This window comes from Ambystoma mexicanum, chromosome 6p, assembly GCF_040938575.1.
Source record: "Ambystoma mexicanum isolate Mex_15411 chromosome 6p, UKY_AmexF1_1, whole genome shotgun sequence".
Classification (NCBI taxonomy): Eukaryota; Metazoa; Chordata; class Amphibia; order Caudata; family Ambystomatidae; genus Ambystoma; species Ambystoma mexicanum.
Window position 1 is genome coordinate 559242626 of NC_090935.1, and position 18272 is coordinate 559260897.

At 45.8% G+C, this 18272-nt stretch overlaps 1 protein-coding gene across 2 annotated transcripts in view; it reads right to left on the reverse strand.

Annotated features, from left to right (window-relative positions):
- Window positions 1–18272, reverse strand: part of LOC138511597 (interleukin-6 receptor subunit beta-like) — a 665901-nt gene that overhangs the window by 361804 nt on the left and 285825 nt on the right. For both annotated transcript variants that reach the window (XM_069627378.1, XM_069627379.1), the window contains exon 4: window positions 9447–9558. In XM_069627378.1, the coding sequence (XP_069483479.1) occupies window positions 9447–9558 (112 nt within the window). The remainder of the gene's footprint in view (window positions 1–9446; window positions 9559–18272) is intronic.

Here is an 18272-nt window from a genome sequence, read left to right on the forward strand (position 1 = left end):
AGGCTTGAATTGTGGCCAACTTTGCACCAGACCTGCAGGCAGGGCCATTTTAAGCACTTTTGGGGCCCTGGGCACGGACATCTTTGGGGCCCCCCTCCACCAAACCGAAGGAATTTAAGGATACCAATCAATGTGATTTAACACATTTAATATGGGTTTGTCTTTTGTATTTTAAAGCTTTAAATACTTCCAATACAATGGCTTGTGATATTTTCATTTATAAACGTGCATGCAAACCTTTGACTTTTACCAAAAAGCAAACCGTTTTTTGTGCCAAACAAGCAGACCTTAAAATATGCTTGCATGAGGCCTGCAACATATGGTCCGCTCTCTTCTGTCTACTAACCCTTCCACCTAAATGGCCTACATAGGAAGTTGGACCAGAGTCTGGTGAGCAGGCAGTGGAGCAGTGTGGAAGCTCCTTCTCAGTGACTCTACTCTTTCTTTTTTTTTGTTGTATGAAGGCAGAGCCAATCTGTTAAAACCCAGGGTCCTCCGTGGAGCAGACGCAGAGTCGGACCAGAGTCTTGTGAGTCTCAGGAGCTGTTGGAGTTGTCACGGTATCCTGAGACACCCGCTCCCTCAGCTGTGGTCCATGGATTGTAATAAGCAGAACGGAGTGCGGTTGAGGTCGGCGTCTGAATCGGCGTTGATGCCCACACGAACAAAGGCGAAATTAGCACAGCCCATGACACGCCTCCAAATGCAACCCTGTTGTGGTTTGGAAGAGACTTCACCTGGACTGCAAGTGATATTGGAATAGCCATATCCAGTACAGAAACTTTGTCAGAAGGTACATTAAGTTTTACAGCAGATACCTTGGGGGTGACAGAAGAAGCATTTAGACTGTTAATTGCAGCCCCGTCCCAACGTATATGTAAAGCAATAAACCAGGGTGGTTGTCATGATCTAACACTTAATGATGCGCGTGAGAGACTGGAAAAATCGGTGCATGATACTCGCTCTTTACTAAGAGAGAAGGACACACAAAATACAACTTTGGTGATTGACGGAGCTGTAATCCCTCACCTGCGTGCTCTTCCCTGGCGAGCGGTGGAGATCCAAATGCCCACTGAAGACGCAGCGGCTTCACATGAAGTCCTTCAACGTCTGCTGCCAATGGATTTCGCGGTTGTTTGAAAATAGTCCCAACCTCAGTGAAAACCAGTGGAGAAACAAGCAAAATATGTATACAGAACCAAGTGAGACAGGAGCTGTAAGGAGTTGCATTTGTAAAAAAATCTACTGCTAGTGCAGTGGAACATTCGCCAAATAAAATTGTGTTGCAGGGCGGCTGTGTAGAAGAACAAAACGTGGAACAAAATCTGCCCACTGTATCTAATATTAGAACCGCCGTCAGAAATGCCACCATTGTGGACGACATCCTCTTGTGTACGACTTCTACTACTCTCGAGCGAAAAAGAGGTGAAAAGAAATTATTTGAGGTGTGTGAAGAGAATGGTGTAAAGAATCAAGATCAAAATGTGAGAAGGTTGAGTTCTGTATTTTATGACTCATTTGAGGTTTTTCCTCTAAAAGAACTTGAACATAATGACAATCGGCATCCAGCCAGGCTTCAAGAGGACAGTGATGGAAGGGAGCCCCTGGTGCCTATATTAGGATAAGACAGAGGCTCAGTAGTGGAGCGAAGGAAGTCCGTAGATGTTGTGAATAAATTGCTCTTAGATTTAACACAGCTAAATTCTGAAATTCACCCCAAGAGTCTAAGAACAATAATAACATCGAAGAGAATGACGAAAGACAGACTTCCAGAATGGAAAGAAGTGAGGGAGGGGTGCTGCCAGAGACAATTGTGCTACCTGTCCGAGAGCCTTCAGTGACTAAATGGAAGAGTGGGGCTCTGAAACGGAGAAGAATTGAAGTGAGCTCATCCCCAACCATTAAATGTTCACAGATTAAACACACAAATCAATATAGCAATACACAAGATCTAAGTAACACCTCGTCTAAAAAGTCAAATGATTCCTCTTCTGATTCCTCATTCGGGGAACGGGATTTCCCAAAAGTAAGGCAGCTGTACACTGGGGGTCATACACAAAATAAGGAAGAAAAAAAGGACTTTGATGTTGTCGAGAAAATGGTTTTGAAGGAATTACAACCAGCAATATCAATCACGCTGACTCCATTCTTGAAGCTGTACGAGCAGCTGAATGAGAACCTAAAAGATTTGACCACCCTGAATGCGCTTATGAATTCCAAAATGATAAATATAGAAAATAACTGTGTAAATAAACCATGGAGAGTTCCCTGAAAATCTTGGCGGAACAGAAACGAAACAACAGTGAGGACAAAAAACTCCTTGCCGAAGTAGCAAGGGAAGCGATGGGCCTTCTAAAACAAAAGCAGCCTCTGAATGCCAAAGACCGATCATCTTTACATCTGGGGCTCTGTATATGCGCCCATAGAAAAAGCTTACAGGTCTCGTCCTCGTCTCAGGTAAAGACGGGTACGAACGATGCAAGTTAAATGTACCAATTCCTAAGGATGTCAGAAATAGATCACAGATGTTGGACACACAGACTGTGGTTACCGAGGCACACGTACTGAAGCAAGTCGTTGTAGCTCTTCCCCAACCTGTGACTGCCAAAAATCCTGTGGCCTCATTGCAATCATCTAGTAATGTCATCCAAAGTTCACCGAAGCCCTCAACTTCAAAAAATGGTGAGGGCATAATCGGGAATCCAGACGTTAGGCTTGAGTGTATTGACTTGACTAAAGGATCTAATGAGGGAATCTTTTTCATACTTAATTCTGCGAACTCGACTTTCCAAAAGAAAACAGTCAGAGGCACCCCAAAACAACAAAACAAAAAAACAAACTAAAAGGAAAGATGTGGGTAACAACAGCTCAAGAAATTTCCTGCGTAACATCAAAATCGTGACTGTGAATACTGGGAGAGTTCAAAACCCAGAAGAGCAAATGGAAAAGTCTAAGTTGAATAACCCAAAAATAGATTCAGGTGTTACAGGACAATCGTATAAAGAACTATTCAACAAAATAATGAATATGTCTATATATGAAGATAATGAGCGACCAGAAATGTTAGAGGATCCTGAGTTAGCAGAATGTGGTATAAGTGAGACTCTTCTAAGAATCCAACAAAATTGTAACTGTATATAACTCATGAAGAATGATGGGGCGCATTAGCAGAAAGACATCTAAAGAAAATAAAATGCATTTGCCAGTAACATCAAAGAAAAAGACAACCATCTACCAAAATCGCATTTGCTAACAATAGTTAGACCTGTGAATCCAACGTTGTTAATGCTCGAAGAAAAATGGGGGTTATGCTCCGAAATTCAGTTGAACAGGACAAATGGATGCGAAGAATCTCACCCAAAAAGTTCCAAGGAGAAAGAGTTAGAAGGGGCTGTGGAAATTGGTTTTGTAAATCCTTGGTTGCTCAAATGTCGTGGGCAAAAAGAGAAACCAGTGACTGAAGGTGAATTGGGGGAGAGTTCTTCATTTAACCAGCCTAATGCCAAGGGGCCTAAAAATAGGCTAAATGGGAAGCCCTTGTCCAAATATTGTCTAGTGCTGGAAAGAATTCTTGCAATGCAGAGTGGGCTAATCCTCAACAGAGCAAACGTCTTGCGTTTACTCCACCATGTCCCTGCGTTGAGGACGATCGAATCGACGGACATAAAAACCGTTGAATTCTTGGAGGGTCCACAGAATGATAGAGTGAAACTGCATATCGACTCAAAAATTATCTGCAATATGATGTTGGACTCAGTCTCCTCGTTACTGTCACTGGGGTTTGACATCACTGAAGTTAAAGTTGACTATATGCAAAAGATGGGGGTCTCAAACCTAAGTACCTAAAATGCAGGCACAGGCCTGTTCAAACACATGCCCATGGAGAGATATGTGGATCCCTCACTGGCACTTGGGGAACACATCCTGAAATCACATACGGGAAACCTAGGGATAACTAATTCTTTGCAAGTCGCTCAAAGTGGAGCGCGAATTAAGATTACCGTGGCGGGCAATGGAGAAAAAATCAAAGCTAAATTGGTGTCCAGTGGAGCGAAGCAAACTGAAGGCGAATGCAGAAATTGGAATTGGCTTGCTAAAGCTCTGGGTGGGAGTAATCGCAGTTAATTCCAGGAACATTACCCAAAGAAAACACTGAATTTTGGTACTTGGAATACTCAGGGATTTGCACACCTGTTTAAGACGATATCTAACTGGATAGAAGACATAGATGTGCTGTGTTTGCTGGAAACATGGCTAGAATCCTGTCCATTGGTGAACCAATTTGAAGTGGCAATTAATCCAGCTGTAAAAAAAAAACAAGGAAAGAATTGCACGGCAAAGAGCCCTAAAGGTCAAGTCAGATCATATGTACTTTTTAAATCTATATTGGCAACATCAGGCTACGGGCTCCTGGCCCTTCATTGATGAAGTGACCCAGTTCATCGATGATCTTAATGAGAAGGATGCTTCACCCAACATCATCATGTGCGGGGATTTAAACATTAACTGTATTAATCTTCCGCAAGTTAAGCCTGATAAGAAAAGCTGTAAAGACCAAGCAAATGCCAGATGGTGTGAAGAAATGGAGATCAGAGAAATGCTTCTAATGAATGGAAACACAAGGGGGGGTATACCCCCGCAACCTACCTGGAAAAGACTCCACCAAAAGTCCATCCTAGATTACTTTTTTCTCTCCTCTGCTTTAGCCAAACGCGTCTTAAATATGCAAATTGTGCACATGCCACAGAGCGACCATAATACGGTTAAGCTAAGATTGGCTGATCATGAAAATATTCAAGTATCAACTTGGGAGCACAAAGTGACCATTGAGTCCAGCAGGATTCGATTACGACTGAAAGAAACTAAAATATACACGTTGATTGACGCATATCGTACAAAATCTGATAGCGTGGAGTATGAACACATCCTAAAACAATTTGTGGAATGAAAACAAGGGTTGCGAAATCTCGCATTTAAATCAAAACATGCCTTTGATATACACTTAGCACAAAGAAAAGGAACCATGCAGCGAGAGATCTGACAATGTGCACAACTAAAGATGAAAGCGTGAGCTACACAAGTAAGATCTATCAAGAGAAAAGTATAAGAATTGGTTAATGGCGCACAGGGCACTCCTTGAACAGCAGGATGCAGAGAGCATGTTGAAGAGATTAGCAGATAAAGCTGCACGCAAATTCTGGAGGATTATAAATGAAGAATCCTGCCCAGATTCTGCTATACAAGTTAACATTGTGGATGAAATAGAATGGGTACGGCACTACGCCAAACTGTATGCAAAGAAGGGCACAAATGAAGAACTTGTACTCCCACGCGTAGAGGAATGGGATCTTGACTTTGAAGAAAGCGATATTGTAGACATCATTAAAAGCTCTAGCTCTTCTAGATGTCCAGGACTGGATGGCCTGACAAATTTCACCCTTAAGAAACATCCTGAAAATGGGCTAAATTATGTATGTTGATGTTTCTTAGAATCACCAGGGAATGAGTAACACCAAAATCCTGGAAAAGTGCAACAGTCGTCCCCATTTTTAAAAAGTGAAGTCGGGCAAATACTAAAGATTATAGGCCAATTGCACTACTGGACGTACTAGGGAAGGTGTATGCCACGCTACTGCAACAGAAACTTACCATTGGATCAAGTCAGCTCAGCGGTTTTACCCAAGACAAACTGCGTTTGTGAAAGGTGTTGGATGCAGGCTAAACCTCTTAATACTAAACATCATGAAGATGGAAGCTATAACAGCTGGGAAATGTGTTTACCTCACATTCATCGATCTCTCGCATGTTTTTGATAGCATTAACCGCGAAATCTTATGGGAAAAGATGAAAAAGGGGAACTGTCTGATCAGCCTGCTGTTGGCAATCAAAGAATTATACACGAACAGCGATATACAAATTCAATTAGACCGGCGAGGCACCCTGTCAAGCTCAATCAAAATGTTTTGTGGTGTAAAACACGGCTGTCCGTTGGCGGCTATCGTATTTAATCCATTCATATCCGATGTAGGAGACGCTATTGAGAACACTTCCTCATTCAATCCAAAAATAGGAGGTAAGGAAATTAGTTTGATTTTATACGCCGACGACTTAGTCCTGTTGGATTCCACCCCAATAGGGTTGCAACGCAAGTTACATGCAATTGAACATTATGTAATCGACAATGGGTTATGTATTAATACCAGCAAGTCGGAAATCATGATTCTCCAAGATCTAAGCAAAAATAAATCTCGACTTAAAAAGTTCATATGGTATCTAGGGAAGGCGTCTGTTAAGAGCGTGCTAAACACTAGATACCTGGGCATGACAATCAACTCGAGCATAAACAACACAATATGGGTTTAAAAGACTAAAGCTAAATGCCGTCAATTAGCAATACAGGCAGCGGTCCTACAGAAAAAATTTGGAAAGTTCTTGTTGGTACCAGCCCTAGATTGCAAGCAGTGCAGGCCTAAATTCATGGCGCAGATTGCGCCCTGGGATGTCCAGACGCGCTTTGGTATACATTGGAAAATATTTTTTGCTCAAGGTGTTGTGGCTGTCCAAAGGAATTCCAACAATATGCATAAGACACAAACTAAACTTGCTATCCATCAATGCCAGAGTATGCTGGAATATGCTGTCCCTTTATCGCAAGATGACTATGGATCCTGTTCTGCCCCAATTTGAGATACTCCATCACCCAGGCGGAGGGGAAAAGTGCAACATGCTGTCACAGTGGTCAGAACGTTGTGAATAAGTAATGGAAAACTATGACATAAATATGGAAATGCTTCAAACAAATCCGAACCAAGTGAAAACAAATGTATGGTTGCAGGATTGGTCAGAAATAGGCGATCTGAGACGTAAACAAAAACGGATGCAGATCATACCATTGGAAGTAAAGAAATTAAATGAGACCCAGGGATGCATGGAAAGATTCCCTAATAAACATCGTAGGGTGATATTCATGAAATTTCATTTAAACGCTTTCAAGACCAAAGAAATATAGCGTACTCGGATAAGGATGTGATCTAAGACAAAAAGTGTTGTTTATGTAATTTGCAGGAGGAGACCTTAAAACATCTGATGTTGTTCTGCACCGCCCTAATCGATGAAGGAACAAAACAGCTTGGAAACATTATATCTGGACTGCAAACGCTGAGTGCAGAAGACTGGTGGGCGTTGTTTTTTGAAGATTGAAACAGAAGATTGACAATTGCCTTGACTTTTTTTTTAGAGGACATAATAAGGATTTTTAATTAAAAATTTATTTTTATTTAGAGGATTTGGCTATAGTGTAATAGTGCAATATGCAGTCAGTTAGTCTGAAATGTTTTATGTTTTATTTTACACAATGTATTTAATTGAATGAAGAACATGTAAATTCATATTTTTTAAAGGTTTGTAACAACCCATAAAAAAATAAAAAAATAAAAAAAATAAAAAAAGAAAGATCAAATAATGGGCTAAATGATACCGGCAGCATGCAAGAAGGCAAATCTCACAGAAGGCAGCACAGTAATGTAAGATATATTAGAATATTTGATCAGGATCACTGAATCGTCTGCTTGTGTCGTCCAGGATACAAACATGAACACTGTCGTTCCATAGTCTTGAATTTGGATACTTATTCACCTCTTGGACAAACAGTTTATGCCCTTGTTGGAGACGATTGCCTAGGTTTTACAACACCCCACCAGAACATAAAAATTCCAAGATCTTCACCATACAGATGATATGTTCGTTTTTATAGCAACCCCTATCTGGTACAGGTACATTGCTGATAATAGCAGATGTTGTACTGCAAAACCAAGTACATATGCAGGCAGATTTATAAACTTCAGACATAGGAAAGGCTCAGCCAGCCTGGCTGGAATGTGATATTGTAATGTTGCACGTGACCACTTATCTCTGCAATAGATGCTTCACACACTGAGCTAACTTCTGAACCATTGTGGCACTCAATTTATCAATATGCTTTTCACCATTGCCTATTGCACATGATCAACATAATTCCCACAGGAAGGAAATAATGCTCCAGAGTTGTGCCATAAGGAACACACAAACTATGTATACCAGAGTGAACACAGAAAGCAATACATGATGAATTGATAAGGCAGAATGCATTTGCCAAAACAGAAACGCAAGGTGTTTAGAGCCTTAGCAGCATCCCATAAAATATCCTGACGTGTGCTATTTAAGACTGGTGAACAATAGAATCTTACTTCTTCAGGTCAGCTGGCCTTGTGGGGCCCCCTCCAAGGTGGGGGCCCTGGGCAAGTGCCCATTTTGCCCTCCCATAAAAACGTCTCTGCCTGCAGGTGAACTGGCATGCTGTTAAATCTCTGTTACCAGTTTAATGGCATCCACTACAGAGCGTAATTTGCTTTCTGCCTTTCAGAGCATTCAGACATGTAATTGCTCATTTTACAGTAGGCAGTAAGATAGCTCTAAACGGTAAGCTAGCTCAGTGGGTTGAGCGCTCACTGCTGCAATGTGTGTGTGTGTGTGATCTGCAGGTTGCTGGGGCGAATCCTCTTTAGGCCAACTCAGCCTTTCATCCTGCTAAGGTTGATGAATGAGTACCAACACAGGTTGGGTGATATTGTATGTATATTTGTTCTGTATAAAGCGCTTAAGCGTAAATGCTATATAATAACACATCATTATCATTTGCCCTTAGACATCTGCTTATATAACATTAATTTGGTAATATGGGCCTATACATACTGATATTAACGATACATATGATGGTGATCCATTCTTGTATGAGATGTATATCACATTGCAGTGATATTGTAACCATATGTTTCTTAGTGTACTTAGGAACAATGCTGTGTGATGCCACTTCCTGTTTTGTCAAGGGGTGAAAGGTTGTGTTCCATCGCTTCCTGTGATGTCACTTCGGGGTGGGGCCAAATGTAATCACTTTCTGTGATGTCATCAGAGGTCAAGGGTCATGTGATGTCACTTCCGCTACCTCTGACATTTTGGTGAAATGACGTCCCTGAGCCAGCATTTCACTTTTCTGGTGGTAATATTTCTTAGAGGGATCTTGAAGATACTATAAGTGCAAATTTAACAAGCGTTTGTGATCACCACTCCTTAGCAGTACGGTATTGTTCCTTTGTACAGCTTCCAGTTTATGCAACGAATACCTCTGTCACATAAATTCGTTAGAGTGTCAAACAACTGGTACACAAAATTAAGATCTCTCTCTTTCCTCATCATTAATCCCCAAATTATTTACTTGTTCAATTGACGGCATCGCAAGATGCACAACAGTAATAACAGAATGAACAGCCAACATACATAAGCAAAAATAGAATCAAGACGAAATAAAAGAAGCAACTTGCAATCCATTTGTGAAAGCACAAGTCAAATTAAGTGTCATCCTTGACTCTGACAGCCTATCTACTGTAGTCATACATATCTGCAATACTTACCAAAATAAATGTAGTTTATATCCAATGATTTTTGTGTTGGAGAGATAAGGCTGCCAAGAACAATGCACGAAGAGGTATTTTTCATAATAACAAATCAATTGGTCTTGCCAATCTGAAAAAAAAGAAATAATGAAAGAGGATATCATATGTTGTCCATTGTGACAGATGGAATGTAATTGGTCAAGCATAGAGCAGTAGGCGCTACCAACCATGCTCCCTCTACATTAGGCCTGCTGTGAGTGACCCCATCGTTTGAAGGGCTTATTCGACCTGTGTGTCTTTTAACATGAGAGCAGGATTGAAAATGCACATGCTGAGTTTTGGATATTTTGTGAATTCTATTACCAAAAGTGAATAGTGTTCACTGGTTTGTATTGAAGTGTGTGCCACAGAGTAAGATGTTGTGTCTAATGATCATTCTTGTGCTGTATTGATTTTTTATACCTAATAATAAATATATGTTAATTCTGCACACCCGCCTGATTACTGGCTTATCTATTACAGAGGGCTGAGGACTGATAGTGGTGTGAAATGAGTCAGAAGCAGGGCTAGTGAAAAATCTGATAATTTGCGTTATTGGTGTGGCACTTTTGATTGGGGAGGGAAAGAATTTCCTGCATTCATTGTTGCCCCATAAATATCTCCTACTTACATGAGGGCTTGTGCCGGGATCTAGCTTTCTGTTTTGATTCATGGCAAGTGCATTGAACAGGCTATTAATTGTAGTGCAACGTCAGTAAGGTGCATGGAAGGTTGTTGATGCATTGTTTGGCCACCAGGGGGCACAGAGGCTCGGTTGCCTGACCCGTCGTCTCCTCACATCAGGCTGACACACACCACGTGTTTGCAGTGTTTATAAAAATTTTCTTAAACTCAGCTTCCACGATTCCTTCTCATATCCCTGGGAGCACCTACAGACCAAATCTCAGCTTTAACCGGACCCTTCATCTACTGCATCTCTCTTCCGCTGCCTCCTCCCCTCCCTCTGCAGTGAGCCTTTTCCTGCTCTCCTCTGCTAGCAGGAGCTCTGGAGCCCCCCCCCTAACGCATCCACAGCATCAGGATTCGAGGAGGCGTTGTGCGCCCTTCGCGAGGCCATTTTGCGGTCGCCTGCTACTTCTATGGAGGTTGGTTGACGCCGCATTGACAGCTGCATCATTAGCCGCTGGACTGAGTGAGGCACCGTGTGCCCTGGCGAGGCCTCCTCCGCTGCCCCTCCTCCAGGATCTCTGCTCCGACAACATTGACAACCCCATCTTTGCCACCAGACTGATCGAGGTGCCATGTGCCCTGACGAGGCCCCTCTGCTGCTCCTTCTCCAGGGTCTCTGCTCAGACAGCACTGACAGCCGCATCACTGACAGCATTGTCAAAGCATTGACAGCATTGATTGCATTGACAGCCGCATCATTAGCCACCGGACTGAGCGAGGCGCTGTGTGCCCTGGCGAGGCCTCCTCTGATTCTCCTCCTCCAGGGTCTCTGCTCCGGATTTCACCACACGTTGTGGCACCTGACTGCTGCACAGTCCTGGGAATAAAGTCTACCAAGAGACCCACTGCCGCGACCGCGACCGTGCCTGCCATTGCGCCTGCTGCACACAACATCACCACCACTGCAACTACAGTGATGCAACACTCCAACAACAGCACCAGAGGCTCCCGGTAGACCCACTGCCGCGGCCGCGCCTACCATCGCGCCTGCCGCACACACCATCACCACCACTGCAACCACCATCGGGAGTAGTGTCTCCCTCCTCCAGCCCAGCACCGTTGCAGACCACTGAGTGACCCGCTACCACACCGAGGTAGGACACATTATCACTGCCACAATCCCTGCACTGCAAGTGGCCGCCCCCTCTCCCATGCAGGCTGGCGAGCGCCCTACTTCTGCAGCCGCACCTCCTTACTACGAATCTCCTAGCGGACTGTCGCTCTATCTGGTCCTCTGCCTGCGGCCGCACCTGCCATTACTACCACTGCGACTACCAACAGTGCCGGGCCTCCCTACCACCTCGCCATACTGGCACGACCGCTCAGCCCACCACGAGCCTGCCTATGCCCTTCTACAACGGACTGCTGCACAGCCCATCCCTTCACCCGCTTCACCTCCTGGGCTCTCCTCTCTCTGCCTCATCTCGCCTTACCTTCTCCTGCAGATGCTGCCTATGTCACCACTGCCAGTGGTCCCCTTCTATTGTGCACTAACTACTACAACCTGCTGAAACTGCCTGTGCCCAGCTGCAACAGCCTGCAACACTGCCTGCCCAGCTCTCGGGTTTTCCCTCAGTCAGTTGCTTCTGAGCCCCAAAGGCTACTACCATCCTCACCAATCTACCCCTGGACGCTCTGCTGCTGCAACCTTCACTCCACTGCCTGGACACCTACTCAACTACCTAGAGCACCTACTACCCCCCTCAGGGCCTCCTCTTGGCCCCTGCTGCTCACCCAAGGATCCTTCTGTCCTCACCAACTGCCCTCGGTCGCTCTGCTGCTGCAATCTTTGCTCCTCCCACTCCTCCCTTGGACGCTCTCCCGCCCCACCTTTCACTCCTCCCACACTGACACTTGGCCCAATACTACTCTAGAGGGCCCCTTATTCTCACCCCTTCCTTCTCTACTCCCCACTATCTGTGTTGCCTCACTGCTGTGGTCACCAAATCCTCCTCCCCAGGGCTTCACCTCATCGACATACTCTCTTCTCCTCCACTCCTCTTGCACTTGCTGGCCACCTGCTTACGCTCTGCCGCTGTGACTCCCCTTCCTTCTTCTCTTGGGCCTCACCCCCCTCAACTCTCTCCCCCTCCCCCTCCCCTCTCTCTACTGAACTCACCTCTCTACTGAACCTGCCATAGCTCCTGATCCCAACTCTGATTGTGGACACTCTGCTGTGAGCCCACCAACACATACTCTAATTCCTTTCTTGTCATGCACTCTACCCGTCTTTCCCCTCTTTGGCCTCCCTCCATCTCCCTACCCCTCTCCCTCCTCCTCCTCTTCCTCCTCCCTCTGCTCCCCCTCATGTCCACCCCCCTTCACCTCCCCGCCTGCCTACACCTCCCCCTCGCACTATCCCTCCTCGCTCTAATCTTATCTACCTCCCCATTGTCAATCCCTTCAGCATCACCAACATTGCCCTCTGGAATGCCCAATCTATCTGCAATAAAGCCACTGCAGCCCTTGACCTGTTCTTCTGACTCAACCTACACTTCCTCTGCATCACTGAAACTTGGATTCGCACCTTCAACTCCACTGTCCCTGCATCTCTCTCCACCCCCTCTTCCTCCGTCTCTCATGTCTCACGCCCCTCAGGTCGCGGAGGCGGCGTCGGCCTCATTTTCCACCCTAAATGTCTTTCTTCATCCCCTACCTTATCTCTCCCTACCTTCTCCTCTTTCGAATTTCTCTTCAAATCCTTCACTTACCCTCACGCTATCTCCCTCTTAATTATTTACAGACCTCCTGGCTCCCTCTCTTCCTTCTATGAAGACCTCGACCACCTCCTCTCTCTCATCTCTCCCTCCCCTACTCCTCTCTCTGTCCTCAGTGACTTCAACCTACCTCTCTCAACCTCCTCTCAATCTTCCCCTCTTCTCTCCTTACGCGACTCCTACCTCCTCTCTCCCCTTCCTACACTGCCCAATCACTCCTCCGGCTCCACCCTCAATCTCATCTTTCTCTCATCTTACTCTTCTTCACCCGTGTCATCTCTTCCCAACTACCTCTCCGACCAAGCCTTACTCTCCTTCTCCCTCACTCCTCCCTCCTCCTCATTGTCCTCCCCCTCTCCCTCCACCCCTCCTACTCTCGTCGTGATCTCTGCAACTTCAACCCTTCTTTCTTCCTCGACTCCTGTTCTTCCTCCCTTCCCCATCTCCCTGATTTCTCATCTCTCTCGGCTGACAATGCCCTCTCCTCACTGTCCTCCTCTATATTCTCCAGTCTCGACCAATTCTATCCTCTAACTTCCTTCTCCCCCTCTCACAAACCTTCCCAACCCTGGCTCTCCTCTCACCTTCTGTCCATGCATCGCCTCCTCCGTCGCCTCAAACGACGTTGGCTCAAATCCCCTTCTCTAACTAATCAATTCTCCTACTTCTCTTATCACTCTCTCTATGACTCTTGCCTCACATCTGCCAAGCATTCCTACTATTCTAACCTCCTCCACTCACAAGCTTCTCACCACCGCCGCATCTTCCACACCCTCTCTCGCCTTCTTTCCCCTCCTACTCCTGACCCTTCCACCAACTCTCCCCTCTCTACCTCCGACTTTGCCAACTTCTTCTCATCCAAAATTCTCTCTCTACACCAAAACATCCTTTCCCCTCCTTCCTTCTCCCCTCCTTCCCCCCTCTTCCATCTCAGGTAATATGTCTAACTTCTCTCCTATTACCCCAACCTGTGTCTCCGGTCTCCTGTCCAAAACTCATCCTACCGCTGCCCCCTCTGATCCCATCCCCACTTCCCTCAACCCCAAAATCTACCCCCTCCTCATCCTCTACCTAACCACCTTCTTCAACACCTGTCTCTCCTCTGCTACCTTTCCTTCAGCTTTCAAACACGCCACCATCATCCCTATCCTGAAGAAACCTTCTGCTAGCCCTCTACTTCAGACCAATCTCCCTTCTCCCCTTCATCTCAAAGCTCCTTGAGTGCCTAGTCTACTCTCAACTCTCAGCTTTCGTCTCCTCTCACTCCCTCCTCCCCACCTCTCAGTCTGGTTTCCGCCCTAAACACTCCACTGAAACTGCTCTCACTTATGTACTTAATTCTCTCCTCACTGCTCGCCACACTAAGCATTCCTCAATTCTCATCCTCCTTGACCTCTCTGCAGCTTTTGACGCGTCGATCACCCCTTACTTCTTAGCACTCTGTCCTCTTTCGGCTTCAAAGGCTCTGTCCTCTCCTGGCTCTCCTCTTACCTCTCCAATCGATCCTTTACTGTCTCCTGGGGTGGCCGCTCCTCCTCCAACTTCCCCTTGATCTATGGCATTCCCCAGGGATCCATACTTGGACCTTTTTCTCTTCTCTCTTTATACCTCCCTTCTCGCCCCCATCATCTCTTCCTTCGGCATCTCCTATCATTACTACGCTGATGACACCCAACTCTTTCTCTCCTTCTCTTCTTTCACTCCCGACCTCCATCACACTCTCTCTTACTGCCCTACGGCCATAAAAAACTGGATGTCATCCCACTTTCTTTCCCTCAACACTGACAAGACTAAAGTGCTTTTCTTCCCTCCTAACACTCCTTCCCCTTCCCCCCTCCTTTCATCCACTTTCCCCCTTCTAATCTCCCCATCTCCACCCATGCCCGCAATCTTGGCCTCCACATTGACTCCTCCCTCTCCTTCTCCAACCACATCTCTCTAACCTCTCGTGCCTGTCGGCACCACCTCTTCAACATCCGCAAGATCCGCTCCTCTCTCACTTCCACGCTTCAAAACTGTTAATCTCCTCCCTTATTTTCTCCCGTCTCTTCTACTGCTCCTCTCTCCTCTTTGGACTCCCTGTCTCTCACCTGACTCCCCTAAAATCCATCTACCACTCCTCTATCCGTACTCTATGTCTTCTTGGCCCTCGAGATTCTATTTCTACCTCACTCTCTCAACTCGGCTGGCTTCCCTTCCTCTCACAACATAAATTTCAATTCCTCTGTCTTGTCTACAAATCTCTCCATGATCTCGCCCCCGCTATCTCTGTTCCCTCCTCTCATTTTACTCTCCTTCCCGCCCTCTCCGCTCAGCTGATCTCTACCTACTCACTGTTCCCCCAGCCCCTTGTGCCTCCTCACACTTCCGCTCCTTTCAACTCTTAGCTCCCTTTCACTGGAACTCCCTACCTCTCTCTATCCGCTCCTCCCCTTCCTACCCTTCCTTCCGCTCCTCTCTGAAAGCCCTTCTTCTCCACTCCCCCCATGACTCTCCTTCCCTACCTCTCTCTCCCCATACCTCCTTACCCCCTCCCTTCCCCTCTCTCCTTCCCCCTCCCCCTGCTGACCTCACATCTGACATTGAAACCACCAGGAGGCGTAGGAGGTCACCAGACGCCCCCCTTCCCTTCTCCTCCCTCCTTCCCCCTTCCTCCCTTCCCGCTGACCTCAAACAAGACATTGAAACCTTTCTTACCTACCTCTTCTCCCCTCCCTTCTCTCTCTTCCCCCCCTTTAAGTAAATTGTTCTGCATACTGCATCACTGGTTTGTTTCATGTTTGTAAAAATGCTTCATCCATTATTGTACCTTGTTGTTTTACTGTAAAGCGCTTTGGATTAAAGCGCTATATAAACTCAATAAACATAAACATTGTTAAAGTGCCACTGTTTGCTGGAACCCTGAGAGTCAGGGAGGTGTCCAGAGGAATAAGGTTGAGTAGAGGTAACACAAAAATAATTTGATTTGGCTCTGATTGTTGAAATCTTGCAGGAATACAGTGAACGTTTTTGTGTTCCTGTGTAGAGAAAGTTAATTGCAAAAAAAGCCACTTTTAAGCAGCACCCTGGACATGACGGAACAATTTAACGTTACTATATATTTTGCATGGGGTTTAATTTAAATAATATGTAGCACTTTTCACTTGGAAAACACTTTTCATGCGCAGCACCATTCAACTCTTACATCTCTGCGCACGTTCTATTTCTAACAAGGTTCTAGCACAAACAACTTTTAACAAAAATACTTTTCTTAAAATGTAATGAAACATTTTCCTCTACCACCCTTCAGTGAAAAATCTCTCTTCAATTTGAAGTCTCTTTCACACTCTCAGTAGAGGGTGTGCCTTTTCAATCAGTCGTTTCACTCTGTTTAATGGGCAAGACACTTTTATGCCCCAGCACAAACCCAGATATTTAGTTTTCCATTTGGAACCGCTCTAATTAAAGGCAGGATCTTGGAATGGTGAACAGTAGGGAATCTCGTTTTTAAATGCAGGTTGACTCTTAATACTTCCGGGCCTCCCGATATGATATGATATGGCATTTATAACGCGCCTATACCTAAGTGTTTTGAGGCACGACGAGGCAAGGGAGGGGGATCAAAGGGAAGACAGAGACAACGATCTTACAAGGCCAAGTTACATTGAGATCGCACAAGTGCAGGGGAGGGGGGAAATGGAAAGTGCAGGGTGAGGGGGCAGTGCAGTACATAGGATCAACAGTACAAAATAACAATAGATAAAAGTGTGGCCAGCTAGTGGCAAGTGCAGGGGTGAGTGCAGACATCAAGTGTCAGGAGCTGGTGGGGACTGTAGGGACCTGGACCCGAGATCAGAGGGTAGACAGGTGACCAGTGCACATTCAGTCAGGAGTTCAGCAGGGGAGAGGAGGAGAGAAAGCAGAAGCAAAGAGGAAGGTCTTGAGGTGCTTCCGGAACCGGAGATGGTTCTCGTCAAGTTTCAGGGAGGCAGGGAAGCTGTTCCAGAGGGAGGCCCCAGCCGAAGAGAGAGAGAGATCTACCACCAACTCGTTGCTTGGAGAAGCGACTGACCCTGAGGGAGTTGGAGGCGGATGATCAAAGAGCTCGAGAAGGAAGATATTTAGGAAGAGAGAGTTGAAGGTATTGAGGCCCCAGGCCCCAGAAGGCCTTGTGGACAATTCAGAGGGTTTTTAACTTTATCCTCGCAGCCACTGGGAGCCAGTGCAGAGATTTCAGTCCGGGAGGGATACGATCCCTAGCCTTGAGGCCAAGGACAAGTCTCGCAGTCCTGTTCTGGATGAGTTGCAGAGGGCGGAGAGTAGAGGCAGGCAGATTTAGAAAGAGGCTGCTGCCTAGAGGGAACCAGAGCTCTGGAGACAGTGAGCTTCTGGGAGAAGGAGAGGAAAGGAGGAATGCCTCTGAGGAGGTGTAGCTGGTAGTGTGACTTCTTAGAGACGTCAGAGATGTGAGGAGAGAAGGAGAGTATGGAGTCGAAGATGATCCATAGGGTTTTAGCCTCACTATATAAGCAACAAGATAAGCAATAAGGTAAACAATAAGTCATTTCCCAGGCACCAGACACCTCAAAAGGCTCAGCAAGATGAGGGGAAATGGAGATGAAGAAATGGAGTACGAGGACAATGTTTAGAGCATTAATAGGCTGATGCGCCATGATGCTGGTGAGGGGCATCATGGGATGCCATATTGAGCCTAACACAATAAAATGTGGCCTCTTTGTGTGAGAAGGGCTGCGAAAGGGGCCAAGCAAAGGCCTGATGGTGCAGCAGAAAATGTTACCTGACTACATGCACAATGGCAAAAACACACAAACATCCATAATAACTAAACTGCCCGCCCCCACCGACCTCCAGTAGTGCATCATTGTAATGATTTATGATGAGGCCCGACACATTATTATTATTATTATTAAGGTATTTATTGAAATCAGACCTAGCTTTGGGAACAACAGAGCGCTTTACAATCAAAGGGGGAAAAGCATAGTGAGGGAAGCAGAGACAAAAGGAGCGGGGAGCTAACAAGGGAGGGCAAGCGTGGGCAATTGCCAGCAGAGGTTCTACAAGCAACCAGGCGAGGAGACAGTTGGGAGCAGATCACAGGAATCTCAAGTAGGGTGAGGACTGAAGGGTGTAGACCTAGGTGTTAGGGAGGAGACATTCTTTGAAGAGGAAGGTCTCGAGCTCTTTCCTGAACTGTAGAAGTGATGGGGTAAGTCTAAGGGTGACAGGGACAAGGTTACAGAATCTTGAAGCATAGGCAGAAAAGGCCTGTCTTCTGCTTCTTTCCTTCCTGCACTGTCAGAGTTCACAGAAATTAGGGTGTGAGAGGATCAGGCTCCCACAGGAGCGAGGGATTGACTTGGGCTTTATTTGTGCACATCAAATAATAAGTCATTTATTC